General features: G+C 39.2%; 1 protein-coding gene across 6 annotated transcripts in view; it reads left to right on the top strand.

Annotated features, from left to right (window-relative positions):
- pard3bb (par-3 family cell polarity regulator beta b) overlaps nt 1-24,305 on the top strand; it is a 305,148-nt gene that overhangs the window by 230,623 nt on the left and 50,220 nt on the right. For all 6 annotated transcript variants that reach the window (XM_036568581.1, XM_036568590.1, XM_036568609.1 and 3 more), the window contains 2 exons: nt 1,585-1,701; nt 5,195-5,476. In XM_036568581.1, the coding sequence (XP_036424474.1) occupies nt 1,585-1,701; nt 5,195-5,476 (399 nt within the window). The remainder of the gene's footprint in view (nt 1-1,584; nt 1,702-5,194; nt 5,477-24,305) is intronic.

The following is a 24,305-nucleotide window of genomic DNA, read 5'->3' as shown; positions in this document are numbered from 1 at the left end:
GACTTTTTTGAAGAGTTTGAACAATGTAGACATTGTTCAAACTAACAACGTAGACATTGTTCAAACTAAAAAATATTAGTTTGAACAATGTCTACATTGTTCGCTTTTTAAATGAGACACAGCACAGAGCAACCAGCGTGATCATTGATCATTTATCTTGTATCCGTCTTAAACATACAGTAACAAAAACAGCCTGTTTAATTCTAAGGGATAAAGAGAGGTTGGAAAATGGTCATGTAAAAATGAATTATGATCATTTTTGGTAAATAAACCCACATATATGTTGTAAGTGAACCTTTATTGAAAAAATAAAATACAAAAAAAGGAGATAGACCCTTTAAATGAACCACACAAAACAAAATTTTAGTATAGATACAAATGCAATATTTTCAAATTCAAATCTCAAACATTTCCCATCAACTTTTGCAGTTTAGAAGTGTCCAAAATTGGTAATGTTTTTATTGTAAGAACAAATTTCAAGCATTCAATCATTTAGCTCAAAATACCTTTAGAATTCTAAAAGACATGCATTTAATCAGATGTGTCTCAACTTTTGACTGCAGTGTGAGTGTGTGTGTGTGTGTGTGCTTGTGTAGGGCAGGGGTGGGATTCCTCTGGCATTGATGCAGTGTGCTGAGTGTGTGGGCTGCTGTGTGTGTTTGAGCTGTGGTGGGACGCAGACAAGAAGACCCCAGCACACATGAGAAATGACCTTGCGCGAGCTGTAGAACTGGAGTAGAGTGTGTGAGGTGTTCACTGAAGCAGAGATGATGCATGTTATGAGGACATCGCTACACACACCCCTCCTCACCCCCTGCAGCTCTCTGTCAACTCCTCTGAATACACACAGCCTTCAGTAGTGCTGAGAGATGTACTATCTGTATTGGTATACCGGCTGGTATCACAGCAGTACTGATTTTCTGTTCTAGTGGAACTGATACATAACAGAAAGAAGAAGAATTGAAAGAGCAGTCAAGTCAAAATACAATTAATAAATGCGTTTCCTTTTTCGAAATGTGCCTTCTGTCTGTTTAACGTTTACATTACTCTATAAAGTGTGTCCTGTTGGTGTAAAATTTCAGGGAAGGATATTGAACAGTCTAATTAAAACAAGCTGTGTCAGGTTTGTAAGACTCTAGCATAGAGTAGCAGCAGAGGATTCATTAACTTTATTAATGCTAGATTAATACTTCTGACACCAGGATGGTGTGATATGTTTTTAAAATATTCAAAACAGAGAAACTGCTATGAAAACAAGCAAATAAAGTTTTTAAATTGAATTAAAATGCAATAAAAATGCTGAATAGAAAAAAAAACCAATATGATATGAAGAAGGGTTAGAAGCCAGTTAGAGGTCAGTGGTCAAGTGACTCGAGCGAACGGCACTTTAGAGTGTCCTGTACTAAATGCCAGCTCGCTGGAACAAGCTTTATCATTTCCATTATTCATAATGAGTATTGATGAAGCCAGTGTGTAATTCTAATTTTACTCTCTTTTCTTTCTCTCTTTTTCTCTCCCTCCCTCTCTCTCTCTCTCTCTCTCTCTCTCTCTCTCTCTCTCTCTCTCTCTCTCTCTCTCTCTCAGGTTTGGAAAGAAGAAGGAGGAGAAGAGTAAAGCAGAGAATAAGATGAACATGACTAAGCAGACTTCAGAAATGCTGAGTGAGGAAGAGCTGGAGAGGATGAAAGAAGAGAGAGAGAGGTAAGGCTGCCTGTGGTCAGTCTGTTGTCCATTTTCCTCTCTCTGCTGTGCAGCTTTTGATATCCTGTTTCCTAAGACTACAGTATAGAAGTGTAGAAACACACAAATTTACCGATACATTATGGTAGATCTAAAGTATAGAATTTAGAGAAAAAAAGTGATGACAGTATTAACTATTACTTTTTTTATTTTTGCCAAAACACATCTACAGTCTTAGTTATTTTTGGTAAGCGTCATTAACACAAGCAGCAAAGCTTTCTTAGAAGACAAATCCATTTTAAAAAAGTGTAAATGGTCTCATGTTGAGCGCAAGGGAGTTTTAATAGAACAGTGCAAACCTTTCCAATTTGCCAGTATGTCTGATATCACAAATATTTTTTTATAGCATAAAATCTAACTGTATTCATCTCACAGCATGTATTTCCTCGCAACCCCAGATAGAAAAAATGAATATTAATATACATATCAATATACTAAACTAAACATTGAAATTATACATCTAGATAGAATCAAGTCTTTTTGTATCTGCATCTTCTCAGAGACACACTAGTAGCATATGCATTGTGCACTGCTGTTCAAATGATTATTAGATTAATTTCTTCTGTTTCATTATCAGTGGTGATAGTTTCAGCTAAAATACTGCTGGTGGAGTATTGTGGGGTTGAAATATAAGACGTATAGTATATGATAGATGAGGTAATTTAATGAACAGTCATTCTTCAGTCATTCAATCTATTGTGAGGGAAAAATTTTATTGGAATGCACTATATATAAGATATAATAAGAAGGCAATATAACTGGCAGATTAAAACAAACAAATCTTATGAGATCTTTCTCTCTATCTCAGTCTGTGCAGCAGGTAGACAGGAAACACATATTTAGTTGATCTGGAGACGCATTTTCTCAGTCGTTATTTTGGTTTCTGTTTGCTGAGGCTTTTGGGGAGAGAGAAGAGAATAAAACGTGTGAGCACTAGCCATGTCTGCCTGCTGTTCTCCTCCATATGGTCCAGGATGGTTGGTCAAAAGCTCGGTCATTGACTGAGCTTGTTTCTGCTCCCACTCTGGTGTGAGCAGTGCTGGCCGTCTCCAGCCAGCGGTGTCATCTGAGGACCTCACAATAAAGAGGGAGAAACAGACGGAGAGCAAGCCTTTAAACTTCATATCTGAAAGCTTCCCTTTCAGCAGTGATTGTATTTGATCTGTTTATAACTTGATACAAGTCATACAAAACAAATCAAACAAGTCCTACAAATTTCAGTTCCCAGAAATTTGGAACAGTATGTGAAATGCACATAAAAAGAGAAAGGAGTAATTTGTAAATCTGTTTTGGCCTGTATTTAAACAAAACAAAAAAAGTACAAAGAGGAGAGATTTAATGCTTTACATTATGAATTTTTTTGTAAGCATTGTTGTTAAATCCAACAGTTTAAGAAGTGTTCCTCGACAAGTAATTGCAAAGATTTTAGATATTACACCCGCTACAGTTCATAATATCATCAAACGATACAGAGAAACTGATAAAACCTCTGTGTGTTAAGGGTAAAGCTAAACCACAACTGAATGCCTGTGAACTTCTGTGATGGATATCGCCACATGGATTCGGAAATCTTTTGACAAAGTGTTGTGAATTACCACCATTTGTCACTTTATCCACCAATGCAAAACCTTCTAGATGATGTCCTTTTCAGGGATGTCTCAACTTATTTCAACATGACGAGGCCAAGCCATATTCCACACAGGTTACAACAGCATGGCTTCGTAATCAGAGAGAATCTCCCATTGAAAATGAGTGGCACATTATGAAGTGCAATTTTTTTAATGAAAATACGCCAACAAATACAGTTTACACAGCTGAAGACTTATATAACAGAAGAATCGCAAAAGACTTGTCAGTTGGTGTCTTCAGTCTGCAAAAAATTATTAAGTGTTGCTGAAAGGAAAGGCAGTATAACACAGTGATAAACATGCCCCAAATGAAACACAAACAAAAATAAAATAGTTCAGGTAAAACGTTGTTGTTCAGGTAAAAATCAAATGTTATGTTTTTTGTACTGTTATCAGTTAAATATATGTCAAATACAGAAAATGTCACTGATTTTTTTCATTAGCATTTGACAAACTGTCCCAGTAATTGAGATCTGTAATTATGGACATATGAGACTGCAGACCTACAGCTTTCAGGCATCTGCCCCTGCCATCCAGTAATATTTAGTAGAGCACCAATAAATCCAAAACACAATAACAGTATCAATTCTTTTTTCTTTTTGTTCCTTTTTTGGTTTGTTTGTGTTTTTTATGTTTGTTTTCGCTTTTTTATATTTTCCGTAACTTTCAGTTCTCAGGTGTTTCCTTCCTTAATTATCCAACAGAATGCATATGCAGTGAGGGGAAACAAGTATTCAGACACTTCTGTGACATTATTAAACAGCACTTGAATGGTAAAAACTACAGAGCCATAGCAAAGGCCTTAAATATCCCTGTCAGTACAAATGGGTCAATAATATGCACGTGGAAAGTTCATGGAACCACAACCTCTCTGGACATGTGCAGCATGCAAGATTTCAGTCACTCCAAAAAGAGTTGCAAAATGAGAGGAGCAGGAACAGTTACACAGAGAACAGTAAGCAATGAACAACGTCACAGTCACCCCCCCGTTTCCTACCCCCACACAAAATAAAAAAGAAGCACAGAGATGTGCATCTAAAATTTACACACAGGCATTTAGACACATCAGAAGTGTTTTTGGAACAGTGTACCCTGGTTAGACAAAACAAAATTAGGACACTAATTCAGCTTGTCATGGTTGGAGAAAGAAGGGCCGTATTAGAATAGAATGTAAGATCATCGACTAAGAAGAAGATGAACGTTTAAACAAGACCGTGATGCAGGCAAAATATCTCAAGACAGGTTTTATTAAAAAATAAATAAATAAATAAATAAAAATAAGGTGAGGGTGCTTGCATGAATCCAACTAAAAATTTATAGATGATTTTGAAATTGCAAATGCATCATAAACCTTCTCAAGACCATTGTAAACTTGGGCGATTGAAGACAGTTTGCTAAGGGAAATTGGCGAAAATTGGTGGTGCAAAGAGCTAATTATATGTTACTGTAGACCTCTTGAAGCTGTAATTGCCAGCAGTGACTTTGCAACTAAGTAGTAATGTTATTAATTTACTTTTTTCCATACCATATAAACATATCATGTATTTATTTATGCTTATGATTACGTACGTTTTTGTTAATAGTTGTTCGTAAGTACACAGTCATATATGTAAATATGAAGTGATATGATAGGTGCACTGGAGATAAATCAAATAAAAAGTGTCTGAATACTTGTTTCCACTCACTGTGCATATCCAACAGAAGTTCTGTATGCTTGATGATAACATTCCTGAAATTCTGCAGACAGCAGCTAGGGAGAAGCAGTTATTTTGTTTGTTTGTTTCTTTTTTAGTTCTCTGAGTTTGTTCTTTGATACTGTTTTGCAGGATTGAAGCTAAGCACCAGGAATTGAGAGACCGGCAGGCACGTGACCGTTTCGCTCCTCCTGACGTTGAGGATGATGATGCAGACCCCAACTATGCTCGGATCAACACCTTCAGAGAACGTCTGAACCCGACTCAGCCAATGTACGGAAACCGCAGCCCATCACCCCAAAGATCTGCACACCCACCTTCTAACAGCCAAGAGGCCTCTGCAGAAGACCCACTCAATGGCCTCTACGCCAAGGTTAACAAACCCCGAGGTCCACCACCACATGGAGCAGACAGGTAGGGGCCTACCTACATTAACACAGATATAGATCAATACACACTTGAAAATGATTCGCTGTGATTCCAGACATTTTCATTTCAATTTACATTTTGATATCATTTTAATGTCACAATTCACCTCAATTTATTTTTCTTTTTTTTATTTTTTAACAATTTAATTCAGACTAACTGTGAATGAACACAGAAAAGTACAGTTCAGTAACAGCTGAAACAAAGTTTAGTGGACTTGAACATTGACAAGTCTCCACCATTAATAACAAAACAACTTCTTTTCCCCTATTTGGCAAGATCCAGAGCCTGTTTGATTGGACACAGAACTAATTGCATCAGATCAGATTTTGTTGGAATCCACCAACTGTAATGTTCATGTTACCACCACTATAGCTAACGTGACAGAAAGTGACAACTTCTTTTTAGAAGTCTGAGTGTTTCTTTGTAGCCTGTTGCTGTGGCTGGGTTATTAAAATACGGCTTTATTGCCCGTGCCAGTGCTGACAATAAAAAAGAATCAGATAATACTGATGAATTAGAAAGTTCAGAGTTGAGTGCAAGAAAGAATTTGTGTGGCTGGAGTCTAATTTTAAGAATGTGTTTTGCCAAGCAAGTCTTCAGTTTCTATGACAGGTAGACACAAGTTCATTCTTTACTGAGAGTATCGTTTAGAAAACACAGTATTTAAAAGGATGACCCCAGCTTTCAACACAAGCGCAATAATCTTCAGCAATCCCAGTAGGAAACCTGCACAGTCAATTGATCAAAGCCTGATGAAGATGGAGGTGAGTCAGTGGAATTGAATGATGGCTATATAGTGAAAAAAGGGGATCACTTCACTTTGTTTCTCTGGTGTGACTGGTATAATAGAAAAAATGGAGTGGAAAAAGCAGCTCCTGAATGGTTTTTGGTACTAACACGTGCTTCTTAATTGTAAATGTAAAAATATAAAAACATATTTCTGTAATTTGGGACACAAATTCTTAGTTTTGGCCTTAATACTAATTGGCTTGGTGGTTCAAATCTGATGTAGTATAAACTTTTTTGAGTTCAGTTCAAAATGTAAACATTTGCTCTGTTCAATGTTAATGGTTTTCCAAATCTATTTAATGGTCTGAGCTTGTTTTAAGATGTTAAGAGGGTGAATTCAGATTCTCTGAGAGTGTTTGGAGTACAAACACACACACACACGCACACACACACATGCTCTCATATATTCTTGCTTAAACGTCTTTTCCATCACCCATCAGAAAATGACCTGAGAGCACCGTGAGTGAGTGATGTGCAGCTCTAGACCTTGTGATCTGTTCCTCCATTTATGAGCATGTCAGACTAGCATGAAGGAGAGAGCAGCAAATAACGTATACACACACACACACACACACACACACACACACACACACACACACACACACACACACACTCACGCTTTTCCCCTCAACAGTCAGGGCTGAGTTTAACTGAAGGCACATGACACAATTTGCCACTTCAGGTGAATAAAACCTGCCTGATTTCCTCACCTGTCGCCCAGGTGTGAGGAAGTGAACTGTGCTTCATGTGGAATACTAATTCCCCTCCCCTCTGTCTGTGAAGTTTGGCTGTTTGATTTGCTTAAAGCCTGCTGATGTGATGCTGGGAGACATGTTGGCGTAGCGTGATGAATTAGTTATGCATCAGTGATGCCAGCGCTAGCACCTCTGCAGCGCTTGAACAGTCTGCTAAATGCGAGAGCTGCCGTGCTGCAAAGAGGCCTTGTGATTTAATACCAGCCACCAAGAGCCATTAAAGAAGGCAAGTTATTTAGAAAGGCCAGCAATTTAGCACAGTCTGCTGCGCACAACTGTCATAAAAAAGGCCACTCAACCCTGTTGCTATCTCATGGGCCAGGGAGCGTAGAGTCATTAATTGTTATAAAATTCTCTGCAGTGCTCAGTCTTCGCTCAGTCTGGTGGTTCATCACCCCTTGCAGTTTTATTTTCTACATCTAAAATTATGGGAATAAATTAGCTCATATTTGCCATTATGAACGATAGTCTTGGATGTGACCAAGAAGGATTAAGTAAAGGGTAACAGTCTGAGGAACTAAGGTAGCACTGTTTTCAAAGGTATAGTTAAAGGTGTAATTTAAAGGTATAGTTCAGTGAACAAATCACATTTATCATGTTTATTCATTACCCTCAATGTTGTGGATTGTAGTGTAGACATGTTTAGTGTGAAGTTTGCAAATGGACAAATAGACAATACATACATACAAAATTGAGGCCTGCTAATAGTTGTTTGTTATGCAGTGTTATTTTATAGATAGAACAGTATGTTGTACAATGTCACATCACATAAGCATGTAGGGAATTGACATGTTGTACATCTTCTATCCATATCTTGTAGAATCTGTATTTCTGTATCAATATTCTGTCCCCTGTGTACCCTGCATCTGATATATTTACCTACCTCAGACTTACTAACTGCACATACGGAGATGTGCACAACAGTACATGCCACAGTGTATATTGTGTATATATTTAGAGTCTGTGTATATATATTTCTTTTTTCTTCTTATATATATTTTTGTCTATTTAAATTCTACAAGGGGGCCACGCACCTAAGATTTTCACTCACCTTGCACCTGTGTAAATGTTATGTGACAATAAACGTAATTTGATTTGATTTGATTTGGATGCACTCATCCAAATGTTTCTTTCCCAGGGCCAATTCCAATACCTGAACTCAGGATATCAGCTATACAGTATATTTTTTCTTCTTTAATTTCAAATCTGTCTGCATTAAATACTGTGCTGTTATAATTGAAGAGTTACTTCCAAAACATGATGTATCTAATTGAAGAAATTTTGATAATTAAGGATTTTTAAAAAGAGGCACACTGGGACAAGTATTTCATATTCAGCCATGCTCCTCTAATTTATTTTAGAAATCAAAAATCTCTTTTAATTTTTGAGCCTACATTAAAGTGATGTAAATGTGGAAGTCTGAAATTATTTGCTGACAATGATCCGAAGCACAACTGAATAGTAAAAGACCTCTTGCATGGGGCTTTCATTCTGATACACTGTCACACTTTAAGAGGGGCCCTTATTTTGACAGGCTGCAGCACTTTGTAGAGAAACATGTTTGCAAGGAAATGTGTTTGTATTTGTCTCTGTAATGTGATTCACAATTATTAGCTATATGTACATCATTCAGTTCCATTAAAAAAAAAAACGCTAGTGAGAATTTGATGTGTATCACACTTTGGAATGGCTCTCGTCCGTTTTGGCGAGACTGTGTCTAAGAAACTGTAGCGATAGTAGATTGGTCACATCTGACCAATACCTAATCTGTTTACTAAGTTCTTACCAGCTCAATGTGGTTTGAGGCAAGTGTTTCCCTTACTTGAAAGCTATGTTAGCTGCAGAAGCAAACTTCAGACACCAAACCTGTCTTGACTGATCAGCTGCATTTTGTGTAAACTTGTTTTTTTTTACTACTACAACTGTTCTTTTGAGCTTAAAAGCTTCCCACTTCAGCTCTGAAAGCTGCTCTCCTGCAGAGCTTATTTCCAGTCCTAACCTGACACACCTGATCCTACTAATCAGACTATTTAGGAATCCTGAAACAAGGTGTGTTAGCATAGGAATAATACTCTACAGGAGAGCATCCTGCTAGCAGTAGGGCTGGAGATATGATCTGAAGTTTCCTCTCTAAGCTTATGACCTTAGGTAGCCTCACACACCTGTTGAAGGACATAGCTTTGGCAGGCTAAATTTTTCTGCCTTCACTGAAACTGGAAACCCTGCACAGGTGATTCATCATGAAGCGGTAGTACAAAATATGATTTCTTGATATTCCTTGTGTTTCTCCATCTTTTTGATTCTGACTTTAACCATTGCTAAGGTGCCACATTTGCCAGACTAGGGTGGATTAAATGATTTTTTTCAACATCTCCCATACTGCATTGCACTAAATCCAACTAAGCAAGCCTAATTATGCTCTGTTTATAATGAAACATGCAGTTGGTGTTCTTTAAGTACTGATGATATCCACAATATGCTCTTAAAAGCGTATTGTGGTGTCATTTGTCACAGTAGCAATAAATAAAATCATATTGCCCATCCTTACCCCAGGCCCTCCTGATGGGTCCAGTGTTCTATTCTTCACTTCTGTAACTTAATTAAGGTGAACAATAATAAAGTGATTTTGCATTGTTTAATGTATAGATGTTGAATCATAAACCCTAGGATGAAAGAGATATCTTGGAGTTCAGTATGAGTGTAATATAATGTAATATATGGCAAATCAGAATACCTAATAGTACAGTTCTAATATTCGATTGTTCTCTAGGGTCAGGGTTACGGTTAGCTCTTGAGCATGCAATTGGCCTTCTTTCTACAGCATGCTTATCCATCCTTAAGCTGTTGCCTCACATCAAATGTCCTAAAACTGTATAGTGATGAGTGCACATGCATGTATCTCACTCTGCCAGTGTTTTCCTCCCCCTTCTCCATTCTGCTGTACCTCAGTTAGTGAATGTATGAGACCAGACCTCTGTAGCCACACCAATCTCATTCTCTGAGCCGAACGCTGCTGGGCCCAGTCTGTGCCCACAAAGCCTTGCTTTTATTCTCCACTCTGAGCTCTTTGTGGCAGGGTGCTCCACCTCATAGCCCTTGTTTTCTGCCCCTCCATCCTCCCTTTCATCTGAGGGCCAGGATTGAAGAGAGGGCGATCTGGAGGACGTGCGGGTTGAAAAGAGCGAGGCACTTGAGGCGCTCCTCGTGTGGGAAAGAGTGAGAGACAGGAGGCCAAACCCCTAGGCCGTGAATGCCAAGAGGGGGGCTGAGGGCTAGCAGCCCTGAGGAGCTCTGCTGCACTTTTACTGGAAAAAAAAGCCATATTCTAAGAACCATGGGCCTCCAGAGCATTGCTCCGTTCCAATTAAAAACTAATCATTCTTCCCCTAGAGAGAGAAGCCTGGAAGATGAAGTGGAGAAAGAAGGGAGGTGGGGAGGGTTGTTTTTGTACAGGGTGATTTGGTGAGAGAGAGAAAGAGAGAGAACCTGTGGTTCTCTGCAGACCCTTTTTTGGCAGAGAATAAAGCGAGATAGAGAAATCCGCATGAAAAGTCTTCTATAGTAATTGGTGTGTTCAGGATGTGCCCATAAAGAATAACCCTAGCCCACCAATCCCCAACAGCCAGCCAGCAGGGTCAAACCTGTACGCAGCACGGACCCATCAACAACTGCTCCACAGGTCAGCTGCGTCTGCTCAACCAGCCCATCAGTCGCCATTGTGCTCCCAGAGAGCCCCGAAAGATTTCTCCACGCCAAAACAAGCCTAAATGTGCCACAGCCAGGGCTTTTCTCTCTCTTTTTTCCCCCCTCCTCAACTGCCACCTCCTCCTCCTCTGCCTGCAAGCCCGGAGCTGCCACGCTATCGAAATAATTATATAAATCAATAGATGGAGAAAGAAAAGCTTTTAGTGCAGGTTGGGTGAGTGCTGGAGTGCTTTGCTCCCTGTTAATTAATCAGCCATTCTGTTGAGCCGAATGAATGCTCCAGGCGCGCACGCTCCACTGCTGTTTTTACACGCTGCCAAGCTGGTGTCTTAAGTGTCTTCCTGAATCCAAGAGCTGTTCTTTACACCCCCCACCACCACCGAACACACACACTCTCTCTCTTTCTCTCTCACTTTCTCTCTGTTGCTCTCACTCATGCTCTTACTCTCTCTCTTGCCATTCTCCTTCCAACCCTCCTGCAGGTAATTGGAGTGGGACCTATGTGTTTGTGCTTCTTGTTGGAGAAAGAACTAGAGAGAAAAGAGAAAGGGGGAGAGAGAGAAAGGCCTCTCCTATTTGTTCAAGAACTTCCCAGCTGCCACTCACTCACAGAAGAAAAGTAATTCCACGTCTCTCTCACAATGGAGTACATGCATACAGGGAGAGGAAGGCAAACACGCACACACTCAAAGCTTTCACTTAGTGGTTTTCTCCAGATGCATCTCGTAGCTTAGCAACAAGTCTTGGCTGTGCAGCATTGGGTTCTGTTTTTGGCAACAGCAGGGTTTAAGGTTTTTGAGCGGTTTTCAGAAAAACAAAATTCACATTTTTCCCCCACTAATTAGTCTGCCTCACTTGTTAGAGTTTTTTTTTTTTGTTTTTTTTTAACACACTTAAATGGAAAATCCACCAGTTTTTCAAAATTTCTACATAATTTAGTGATTAAGATGTATACAACGCAATTCACAGTGCGTTGGTGTGAAATGTTCTGCTCTAGATAAACTTAGAGTCAGAATTGTTCACCGTGGTGCTGATGGGAACCAGACATCCCAAGCATTTAATGCCTCTAAAAGCTCCCTCAAGTTTTCACATGAAATGTTTATGAATACACCACCTGATACATTGTTTTACAATAGTTTTAAGAAAAAGTTTTGACATTAAACCATTTTTTCCCCTTCATTCATAGTGAAGTACATTAGGTGTGTTGCAAGGCAAAATAGTGCTAAAAACCTGATCTTTTCAGATTTACCTCTGTTTTGCCCTCAACTATGCTGTTTTGGACAGGTTGTTTTGGATATTCACATCATACACATTGCAACTCTTGGTTCTTGTCACCACAACTTGGCAGAAATCTGATTTGATAAGTTTCTCTACAATCAAACCATCTTTAATGGCTTTGTTTATGTCTTTATAACTGAACTATGTATAATTTTTTGGAAAATCAGTGGAATTTCCCTTTAAGTAATGCTGTGAAATTTGTGGAGAGAAAATAAGGAAGTTTCCTTTGTTTTGTTTGTCACAAATTTTTCCACTCAGCATGCCTCTGACAGCAGCGTAGCAGCAGCAGGGCTGCGGAGTGTGATTGGACTTCACCTGCATAGCAGCAAATTAGAATGAAGAGAGTGAGGAGTGAGGGGGGGTGGAGGAGGAGGAAAAAAAACATTGATTGCTTGTCCAAATAATGTTATGCCGGCCAAAATATTTCTAATTATTTCTTCAATTGCAAATGGCATTTAAAAAGTGCTGTCACTTCTGGTTAGGGTGGCATGAAGCCGACCTGTCATTGGGGGCTATCTTTTGTTGTCATATTTCATTTCTGGAAATGTCTACCAATTAGAGCGCAGTGGCCCGGCGCCATTAGTGAAGGGGAGAAAATTGAGAGATCCGCTCTGCTCTCCTCACGGCTCCTGCAGCCCTGCCTCTCGGAGCACGCACACACACTCTCATACACACGCTTGCTCACGCCTGCTTCTCCTCCTCTGCCTAACACACTAAGCTGTAAAGCCATGTCTTATGTCTTTGGTTGGAGTAATTGTTAAGATAGCACAAATTCAATACTCAGTATCAGTACTGGGCTGATAAGAGCAAATACTGGATCTGATATTGGAGGAAAAACAACAAGTGGCCAAGTTAAAAATAGCTAATTTTAAGGATTTTTAGGAAATAAAACAAATATTATACTAGTATCAGTATCAGCTGATACTCAGTGTTTGTGTCTGTATATTTGGATCACAGAAAGTTACAGGACAGCAGAAGGACTAGTAAAATAAGGTTATACCTCTTTTATTTAATGTGACAAAGACGGTAAGTATGATGCAGTTTCATCCTAATGAGACCTAATGATTCTGGGTGCTGCAGCATACATTGCTGTAAATTTATTTATTTTACTATGCTATAAGATTTGGAGACCTCTCTGGTGGAAATGTGGAAATGCACACAACATGCAGAAGAACATCTTGGAACACCCGTTGTGCTTCAGATCTTTTCCCCAGGCAGATGAATCTAATGATTTCAAGTATGTTAAAAGAGTATTTAAAGAGAAACTCATCATAACTTCATCAGTATAATTGATTTTGCATTTAAGACTTAAACATTGAGCCAGATCACCTTTTTGAGCCATGTGGGCATTAATACATGAAGATGTATGAAGTGGTCAGAAAAACTATGAAGTGGTCAGAAAAATCAGACCCAGCACCTCTGACATTTTAATAATTATTTCAGGATTTATGGGGTGACTTGCATTGAAACAGGAAGGTTAAAATCTTGAAATCCCCAATGGAAAATTGTCATGTGATGATGTGCATGTTGCACTGTGTGTTTTAGTTTAAGACCTGGAGGAATTCATCTTTCCTCTGTGCTAACATGTTGAACACATGTATCCATTCAGTTCTAATGTTTGGTTTTTAACTCTCTTTGCCTTTCTCTGGATTTAAGTGGTGATGTAGTCTTTAAACCTCCACCCTTCACCACAGTGCCCCTAACTGATATAGCTACTCACACACAAATAACTTTTTTTGCAGTTAAAGAAAAATCTACAAATATAAATGCCTGGTAAAGTTTGATGCACAATTGCTGACAGTGTCTGTGTCTGTTCAATAAAGAGGGCATTAAAGAAGACAAGAGCAGAGCTTCCCAACCTTTGCTAACTCACGGCCCACACAACCAACCACAAAAGCTTCCACGGCCCACAAGATTTTGCAGAGCAGGTATTTTAAAGTGCAAACAAATATAATAGAGTAATAAATGTAGCCTGTGAATTTTGTTTGTTAATATAAAGCAACTCAATAACATAAACAACAAAAACATTTTCTAGCTCACCTAATGATTTAGCTCATGTTGTTAGGCAGCTACCAAGCTTGTCAAAGCTTTATTTAAAAGCGCAGAAAGGTGGTTGCTTGTTGTCTGTTCTTAGACATCTGTAATCTAAAGGCCTCTCTACATCAAGTGCAGTTTAATTGTGCAGTATTTTTGGATGGCAGTAAATTAATTGGATCATGTGTGCAACCGATATCTTGCACACATTTAAGGTGAATACTCCTTAAATCCAGTAATCAAAGAAGCACTCAGAACTCAAGATCCTGAGTCTCCCCTCTCTACTGGTTCTAAACACACTAACATCTAATGCACAGCAGCTTCAAGCCAGCCATGCTGACCACAGTGAACTTTAGAGGATACCAAACTACCAGCCAAAAGGATTTTGGAAAGGCGCATAAAAAACTAGATGGAAAAGCTGCAAATTAAGAAAAAATGGCTAAATGGTGCAACAGATGTTTTTACGCTTGAGAAGGTGAATAAGTTGGTTTATCAGTAAAGGTGAAATGTGAAAAGCGGTTATGGAAACATTTTTTGAGTAAGTGTTGATGTAGAACACGAAAGTCATTGTTCTTTTGCACTGTTTTCTGTCAGAACTGTTTGTCTGAGTGACGTTCGCGGGGTGGGTGACTGTAAAGTGAGACTTTCACCCTCATGAAATGTGCCACTGCCTGTTCCATTCCATCTGGTGTCTTTGAACTGTTAGAGCTACAGCCATGTGTAGCTGAGAGGTGACTGTAAAACTGCCCTACTGAAAGCTAATGAAGGTTCAGATCCCCTTCGCTTAACACACCACGCACAGGGAACGAGACTCTTGGATGCACTCCGGTATCTATCCGGTACATGTTCCGGTTGTGCTGTGTGAGTGTGGTTTCCACTCCATTTATAAGCAGCAGATGATCTGGTGTATGACGCTTTTGCTGCCAAAAAGCTCCGGCTCACTCAACGAACAAATGCCACGGAGTAATCCTAGAAAAGAATGGTAAAATTTAAAGATACCCTCTGAATCCACAAGTGAATATTGGGCCTTAATAAGGACAGCGACAACAGATTCTAGTGACATTTTTAGATTTACGTGCCAATGACACTCCATTTAAACGGGTTCTGCCATTGCTGCTACATAAAAAGTGGCGAGCCGGCACAGGTAAATGGAGCATACCGCTTGTCTCGCTCTGTGAGTGCAAGAGTGTTATGTGATGTTTAAGAACTTGCACATAACAGTAGTTGATAGAAATATTCAATTTGCATTTTCTTTTACCATCTTTTTGGAAATTTTCTTAAACTTTGGGAAACGTTTACATGGAAACCCTGCTAATTAGGTAGTGACTCCAAAACGCCATCTAAATTACAAAGCTGTCTGGGCCCAATAAGTAGGTCCTGACTGACATGACAGTTTTATGACTTATGAGGCTAAAACATCTGATAACCAAGATATTTATTTAAATTATATGATCTATGATTAGTTGTTGATTGTGATTTGTCAAATATGTTAATCAGTAAACCTTTGAGACCTTAGTTTTGGCCAAAATCACCCACCAACCAATATGTTGGTCAGGCAATACTAAAAAGGATATGTAACTGTCACTGCCACCAAAAAGACAGCAGGGGACAAACTACCCCCCCCACTAATGATTCATGTAAACCACCACCATATAGAGCTAAATATTCCATGTTGCTTTGATTATGATGAATTTAGCTGAGTATGTTCAGCTACCAGCAGTTAAGCTGCAAAACCTCACTGTTCTGTGTTTTTCTCTCTCGCTCTCTCTCTCTCTCTCTCTCCCTCTCTCTCGCTCTCCTCCTCCCCTCTCTCTCCTCTCTCTCTCTCTCTCTCTCTCTTTCTCTCTCTCTCTCTCTCTCTCTCTCTCTCTCTCTTTCTTTCTCTCTGTCTCTCTCTCTGGCTGACAGTGTTTTGTGGTCAATTTCTGAGATGCAATAATAGGCAGAGCTCTTCTGGGCTCTTCTGTGTGTGTAATTTATGTGGCTTCCAGCTTTAAGCCATCATTTACCCCACACTTAAGATCCACTGACCTCTACGCTTTCTTCAACCATAAAACAGTTAATAGAGGGGAAGGAAAAAAAGCTGGGCTCGGAGCTAGCAGAGGATTATGGACATGAAAACAAAAGGATAGTTTATATGAGAAGAGTAGAGAGAGAGAGACATACAGCATATAGTGAGGAGGATTGTGACAGTTTATAAATGGGTGAGAGAGAGAAAAAGTGAAGAGGGGGAAGAATTTCTATATAGCCAGCAGATCATACACTCACATGATTGTGTGTGTTGGTGTGTGTTTGTGACCAGGTTATTGTGGCTCTTATTAATGGCTCTATTCATTTTTAATATCTCCCATCTCGCTGGCTCCTGTGGAAGCTGGCCAAGTACCCAATCACTTACACATGTAATGAATAGATAAAAAATTACATCTCTTGTTGTTCTTTTTCTTTTGGCTCAGCACTAATTTGCCCGCACTGCAATCAGATAGCCATTGCCGCTGCCCGAGGGAATCGATAGCATTGGCGATAGTTAATGTCTGGCTGCTGCGAGAGGAAGAAAATAGATATCGGTAGCCTTTATTGAACTTTCCTCTGTGTAGCAGTTCTGTGGAGAGCCGCTGTGGAAGGAAAAGAACAGAAATGAAGCCACCTGGTGCTGGAGCTCAGCTTACCGCTCCCAGCTTTAGAGAGAGAATACATGTGCTGTGGCCTTTTACTCTGATTCCTAATATCTCTCTCTCTCTCTCTCTCTCTCTCTCTCTCTCTCTCTCTCTCTCTCTCTCTCTCTCTCCCTCTCCCTCTCCCTTTCTCTCTCCCTCTCTCCCTCTCTCCCTCTCACCTCTTGCTTTCGCTCAGCCTCCCAACCTGTGGATCGAGTGTGTTTGGATGGCATGGGTGTGAGTAGCTTCTCACACCCATCCCATCCAAAGTCTGTTCCCACTGCAGTAACAGCCTATTGTGTTGTGGGAGGACTTTACATCCCGCTAGCCGATGCTTGGTATTGGGTGTAGTGACCTATGTATGTGTGTGTATAAATAAATAAATAAATAAATAAATAAATAAATATACACACACACACTGATCAGGCATAACATTATGACCACCTCCTTGTTTCTACGCTCGTTGTCCATTTTATCAGCTCCACTTACTGTATAGGTGCACTTCTCTGTTTCTCTGCATACTTTGTCAGCCCCCTTTTACCCTGTTCTTCAGTGGTCAGGACCCCCATGGACCGTCACAGAGCAGGTACTGTTTAGGTGGTGGATCATTCTCAGCATTGCAGTAACACCAACGTGGTGGTGGTGTGTTAGTGTGTGTTGTGCTGATACGAGTGGATCAGACACAGCAGTGCTGCTGGAGTTTTTAAACGCTGTGTCCACTCACTGTCCACTCTATTAGACACTCCTACCTCGTCAGTCCACCTTGTAGATGTAAAGTCAGAGACGATAGCTCATCTGCTGCTGCAGAGTTTGTGTTGGTCATCCTCTAGTCCTTCATCAGTGGTCACAGGACGCTGCCCACAGGACGCTGTTGGCTGGATATTTTTGGTTGATGGACTATTCTCAGTCCAGCAGTAAAACTGAGGTGTTTAAAAACGCCAGCAGCACTGCAGTGTCTGATCCACTCAGATCAGCACAACACACACTAACACACCACCACCACATCAGTGTTGCTAAAATGCTGAGAATGATCCATCCCCAAATAGTACCTGCTCTGTGAGGGTCCATGGGGGGTCCTAACCACTGAAGAACAGGGTAAAAGGGGGCTAACAAAGTATGCAGAGAAACAGATGGACTACAGTCTGTAACTGTAGAACTACAAAGTGCACCTATATAGTAAGTGGAGCTGATAAAACGGACAATGAGCATAGAAAGAAGTGTGTGTGTGTGTGTGTGTGTGTGTGTGTATAGACATATATAGATATAGATGTATTAAACAGAAAATTACATAGAAGCAATTTTTCTTTGTATTTTCAGTATATTCTTCTTTTTGGTCTATTTTGTTGTCTGTTTGTCTTAACAGCTAAACATCTTTTTAGACATAGTGTGGAATTGTCTTCTCTCAGTGGAAGGATGGACAGAAACACTTGTGGATTTTTTCAGATCTGAAGCAAGAGTGGAGCTTGATTGTCTCTTCTCTCCCAAAGATGAAAGCTTTTAGTGCTGTTTGTCTGATATTGACAGTTCTGATGCTCTACGAGGTTTTGCCTGGTTGTTAGGTGTACTATTCTGAACTCTAGCTTTGGAAACTCCTGTTTTTTCGCTTTCCTTTGATTTTTCTCTTCTTTATACAAGCAGATTATCTTATATATAACCTCCTCAGAAATATCTCCTGAAAAATGAATAAATTTCACTTGGCTGTTTTGTCTGGATATTAAATAAATGAAGAGTGGTCTGTCTTTTTTTTCATAACAAAACCTCATTTCTCCAAACTTTTTTCAGGAGAGAGCAAAAATGCATTAACTTTCAATGTAAGTCAGTATAACAAGATTTATCATAAAACATGAAGCAGTACATTATCATTATCAGTACATTATCTCACTGTTCATATCTAATTTCTTTGATTCATGTAGCATATTTAGGTTATGATGGTTATGGTGAAGATGTCTCCTTTGCGTTATGATCCAGAGCTGTCAGACGTTCGGTAAAACCTCTGTCTGGCTGGACGCAGTGCAGGACTCTTTTAGCTGATGTCATAGCCTCTCTCCATACAGCAGTCTAGTCCAAAACTTTACTGAAAACAGATGCGCAACTTGCAGTGTCTTTCCCAAAATAATGACCTCAGACAGTTTTTGTCCTTGCCTCCTTCCAAAATAAACTGCATGGCAGCTTTTTTTTTTTCTTTTGGTCCTCCTGCTTGTTGCCAGTGTTCTTACAGGCTTTTCCTCTTATAGTATTGAATTCAGCATGCTGGTTCAGTCCTCAAACACACAGTATAGTGGGTGTTTCCTTTATAGAAATAGACTGAAGATGCACTTATAATTCACTACAGCTCCCATCAGTACCCTCAACAAAGCTACGACTGTGAGACAACGTATATGAGCACATTATTGTAGAGATGTTCAGAATTTCTGCATGAATGGCTTCTAATCGTCATAATAGATAAAGACTGTAGTATTTAAGAAACATCACACAAAGCGTTTGCATTGCTCTGTCTTTATCAAAGATGTGTTTTAATGGTGGAATTGGGGTCATTGATTTAAAAAAGTATGTGAACCCCTAAGATAATAAGTGCATTAAAAGATGTTCCAGTCAATTCAGACGTGGGTTTTTGACTGCCCTGACAAATTTGGGTTCGCTAACTACAAAAACAAACACAAATTTTCGACAAATTCAACTTAACACACCTTAGTTCGGTCTTTGTATGATATGTTTTAGTTTTGTGGTGTTGATTTGGTATATTACTGACCACAGATCTCATTGGCTGGTGGATAGCGCCACAACGGCTGCTGCAGAACACAGAATAGAGAGTCCATGCATATTTGACTTTTTTTAAGCTTTAAAAATGATATACAGTCACATAATTATGGGCGAGTGCCAGCCAAGCATGTCATTACACAGTAGTGTTTCATGCAGAAATCTTGGAATTCGCTTTGAGAGTAGCTTTTGTTTAATGCTTAGCCACACTAAAATAATGCTAATTTCCTTTTTTTTCCATATTTGCCAGCAAGATTAATTGCAGGCATCTGAAGCTTGTAACAGACATTTAAGTAAATATAGTTTACTTTGTATGTTAAAGCTTAGAAGTAGGTGCCTTCAATAAGGATTTCAATTCAGAGCCTGTGCCTGAATATTACTGGAGCCTGTTAGCTTAGCTAAATGCCCAGCTCTGCTGAACACAGAGTATTGTTCAGTTCACCCACATAGAGCCTGTTAAAACCTAATTTTCAGAGTTCTGAACCAAAATTTGGACTCATCCCTAATTTACAGCAGAATTTTAAACAGAAATTCTGAATTATTCCTAATTTACAGCTGAATTCTGAAGAGAAATACTGGCTTATCATTATTTTACAGCAACCTCCATCATGGAAGATTTGATGGCAATGTATTTGTTCCTTGTTCTAATCAATATAGGTCCCCGTTTAAGTCATGCATTTTTGTCTTTTTTTTCCTTTTTGTTCTTTTTTCTCTTTTATGTTTTATCTTTTTCATATGGTGGCCCATAAATTGTGTAAACTAGCCATGAGGGAGTGTTGTTGAGAGAGAGAGCAGAAGATGGATGCTGCTACACGTCTCAGTTCTGTTCTCTGCGGCCCTCCATCACGGAAATTGAGAAGTGAAAAATGGAAGGAGGGAGTCGGGGGCATAACTCCGAGTCTTCCTGCTGTAGATGAGCTGCTGTCGGCCGGGCACAGGCTCGCACTAGCCGTGTCCACACTGTACACACACCTCACCACCCAAAGCACTGACCTGCTGTACACTGCTCATCCTTCTCACATACACACACATCTATTTTGAGGTGAGCTGTGTGTCTTTATTGACGCTTGTGTATTGTGTGTGTAAGTATGATGCAACAGTGGCCTCATGTGCTGTGTTTTTTACCCAAGTGTCCAGTTAGCTGGACATAGATAGTATCTGCACAATATGAACAAAATATGTGTTGTACTCCTACATATTATGGACTGCCCTGCATTTGTTGTTTTAGACTATGATTTATGATTTACCTTAAATGCTTTCATTCATTCATTAAAACGTGTACAACTTGTCTGATCAGTAAGTACGTATTTCAGGAGATATAATAAAAAAAAAATCCACTTGCATAAGAAAGGAGAAAATCTAAGATAAAAAAAATGATTAAAAGATACATAGCAAATGCGACTCCTAACAACTGACTAGGGAAGACCTGTCAGACCACAAACACTGTCCCTGTCAGCACTTAAAGCTTACATTTTTGAGAGAAAGGAGAATATCAACCTGCTTCAGATCTGAATAAATCCACAGGTGTTTCTGTCCATCCTTCCACTGTAAGAAGACAACTCAACACTAAGAGTCTGAAAGGAAGCCATCAATGACAAAAGAAAGTATACAAGAAAGAAGACTAATTACAAATCAAGCAACTGTGCTGGTTTTCTCAGAACAATAAACTGGCCACCCCAGAGTCCAGACCTCAACATCATTGAATGTGTTTGATGTTACTTGGGTTGTGAGAAGCAGGAAATGCAATTACCTTCTGAGACTGAATTTTGGAGGTGTGGTAAAGTATCTCTACAGATTTCTTTGAAAAACTGAAAACAATGCTTCAAATAGATTGGAAGCTGTGGTAAAGGCGAAAGGTGGACACACTAAATACTGAAAATGATATATAATATTTAGTTGTTTAGGCTTCTGGGTAATTTTGTGTAATTTTCCCCTGATACTGATAAATAAATTACTTGTAATAAATGGCTGTTTTGACTGGAAATTAAAGAACACGTGGTCTCTGACTTTTACACAGTGTTGCATTTATGTAATTTGCGAAGGGCTTGTTTACATATTTGCTTCCACTACAAAGGCTGAAAACTTAATGTTCAGCTGTAATGTGGAGAGTGTGTTGGTGTGATGCTTTGGCCTCTGCCCTCATCAACACAACAGCTGAAAGAGACACTCATCCTCATTTACTTCATCCACCCACACACCTTGCTTTAGTGCCGACTTTGTATGTATTTATGTGAATTCCTACACGTGTGTGTGTGTGTGTGTGTGTGTGTGTGTGTGTGTGTGTGTGTGTGTGTGTGTATATTAATGCATGCTTTACTCTACAAAGAGGCTAAAGTAGGGGTCAGCTGTACAACAGGCGTCTTTATTGCTCCTGAAAAGCCAACAGATGTAAAAAGTATATGATAGATAGGACGAGGGGTATGATGTGTGTGGGTATGCATGTGAACTAAAACACTATTCATACAGGATTTGTTTTAGGGTAAATAGGGTTAGGCTAAATTGCGATTATATGAAATGTTATACTTGTTTTATACTTGTGAGCAGCTCCAGATATCACGTATGTAACCTTTTTGGTTTGACAGCAATGTATAAATCGATTAGCCTTTACTGTCTCTAAGTTCGTATGCTGTGGAAGTCTTAGGCACATGAGCATGTTATTTAATAATGTGTGATATTTGCTTGTAAGAACACCAAATATCATTAAATACAAATAAACCTAAATGTATTGAAAAGTAAGAAGAGTTTCTAGGCTTCAAAAAAGTACTTGATATCTTGTGAGCTAGTTACAAGAACACAGTTTGGTTCCAGATTTCTCCTTGATGCTCTCAGGCATCGCATGAATTTATTAAATTCCATCACCTGCACACTTGATTTAACATAATAAAGTATTGATTAGCCAAACTACAAATAACATAAGGCTTGCTCAGGTAGAGATTTAAAAACCGTTAAACAAACATAGACTTGCTGTCTTGATAAATAAACTACTGTCTTGGCTTACTGGCCAGATAAATAGATTCTAATAAATACATTTTTAAATTGGATTTTAAATTGCTGTCTCTAAACGTTTGCATAGTAGTGTAGGTATAGCACAGTAGTGTGTGTGTATGTATATATGGTCACTAGCTGTATGGTTGTTATATGCTTCTCCAGCACTGACCACATTGTTCATGGTAATACTGCTGCTGGCCCTAGTCACAGAGTGTCCCTCGAGTGTGTGTGGGTTAGTTTAACTGTTCTGGGCTGTTCTTGCTGCGTTATCCCTCTGGAATGCCTGGTATTTGTGTTCCCTGCCTAATGAGCTTGTAAAACTAATCATTCATTTATTTATTTATTTATTTGGTAATCCTCCATGATCCTCTATCATTCCAATTTGCTTTCTCTCTAACTTTTGCTCTGTCTCTCATGTGCTATTCTCTCTCTCTCTCTCTCTCTCTCTCTCTCTCTCTCTCTCTCTCTCTCTCTCTCTCAAAGCCCACAGATAAATAAATGTGTATGTAAGTATGTGCTGTATGTCTGGTGAGGCATTGGGCATTAGTGGGTCTTCAGTGCTCACTTGTTCCTAGGAAAAGCATCCACTGTTCCCCAGTTTGTGTTAGGCACTGCACTCCCCTTACACTGTAATGTCTCATGAGTTGTTTTCAGTTTTCTCAGTTTTTTTTTTCTTCTTTTTTTCAGTTCTCATTTCTGGCATGTTCCCTCACCTTCTGACATTTGACTTCCTCTTAGAAAGTTTTCCCAAGAAGTGTGTTTGTTTCTAAATGAAGCGTTTGGGATTGTTGGGTAACTGTGAAATTTCTAGTGAAGAAGTAAGCTCATTGTTTAGTAAGAGGAGCCAGCAGTTTTATACTGAAACAGTATCACAGTATTTCCCTTTAAGGCAATTTCTGGCTTTGTGTAGGGGGGTGTGTTTGTACACAGGAAATCTACAAATTGAATCATCCTGTTCATATTGACAAATCAAGAGAAACTTTCTATTTTTATCACTTGTCTGAGACTTTGACTCCCAAGGGTTAGGTGTGAAGTGTAGGATAAATTATAAATTATAAATTTACTAATTCACCAGAACGTGACCACCTTGAGGTCCACTTTTGATACCCCTGAAATTAAAATAGAGAAACTAGATCACTGGCATTTTTAGCAGATTCTGTTAGCTTATATTTTTACAACTCCATCCATTTTTCCCCAGCAATTTGAATATAAATCTGTGGATCTTACACAAAAAGAGGACTTGACTGCTGCTATGCTTCTGCTAGTGTAATTGACCAGCTCCACCATCAACTACTACAGTAATGCAGCTAGTGGACTGAACAAAGTCAGCTTTGATGCACACACATCATGATGTGGACATGATTGATTGGGATGTCTGCATGCAGGTCATTTAAGGACAGAGGATCACTCACATTAATGACAGATTTGAGTCAGTTACCTACATGAATGTGAGCCATCCAGTTAGAAAGATCAGACTTGAGCTAAAAATCGGAATTGAGCAGTGAGGCTTGTAATGTGAAAGTAGCGTTTGATACACATACTCTTATATACACATAAATGTATTTATGGGCCATAGATTGTTTAAATACGTTGTGTGTCTGAGTATATGTGTGCATGCTTGTGTGCTAAGCATGTATTCTGTGTATTGCTATCTGACATTTGTCATTTTTGCAATCATAATATGATAGTAAAAGTCTGAGAGAAAAGTGCAATGTAAGCAAAGCAGTTCACGATCTTGGAGGATCAGTTTTCACTTTGGACTGGCACAAAGGTTATTGGGATGATTCTGAAAAAGTTAGTCTGGTGCCCTGAATATGAATTAATTTGCGTTATGTGAATTTTACATCACTCCTA

Source organism: Colossoma macropomum, unplaced genomic scaffold, assembly GCF_904425465.1.
Source record: "Colossoma macropomum unplaced genomic scaffold, Colossoma_macropomum, whole genome shotgun sequence".
In the NCBI taxonomy this organism is placed as follows: domain Eukaryota; kingdom Metazoa; phylum Chordata; class Actinopteri; order Characiformes; family Serrasalmidae; genus Colossoma; species Colossoma macropomum.
The sequence above is the reverse complement of the archived record's forward strand: the minus strand, read 5'-3'. Positions and strand labels throughout refer to the sequence as shown.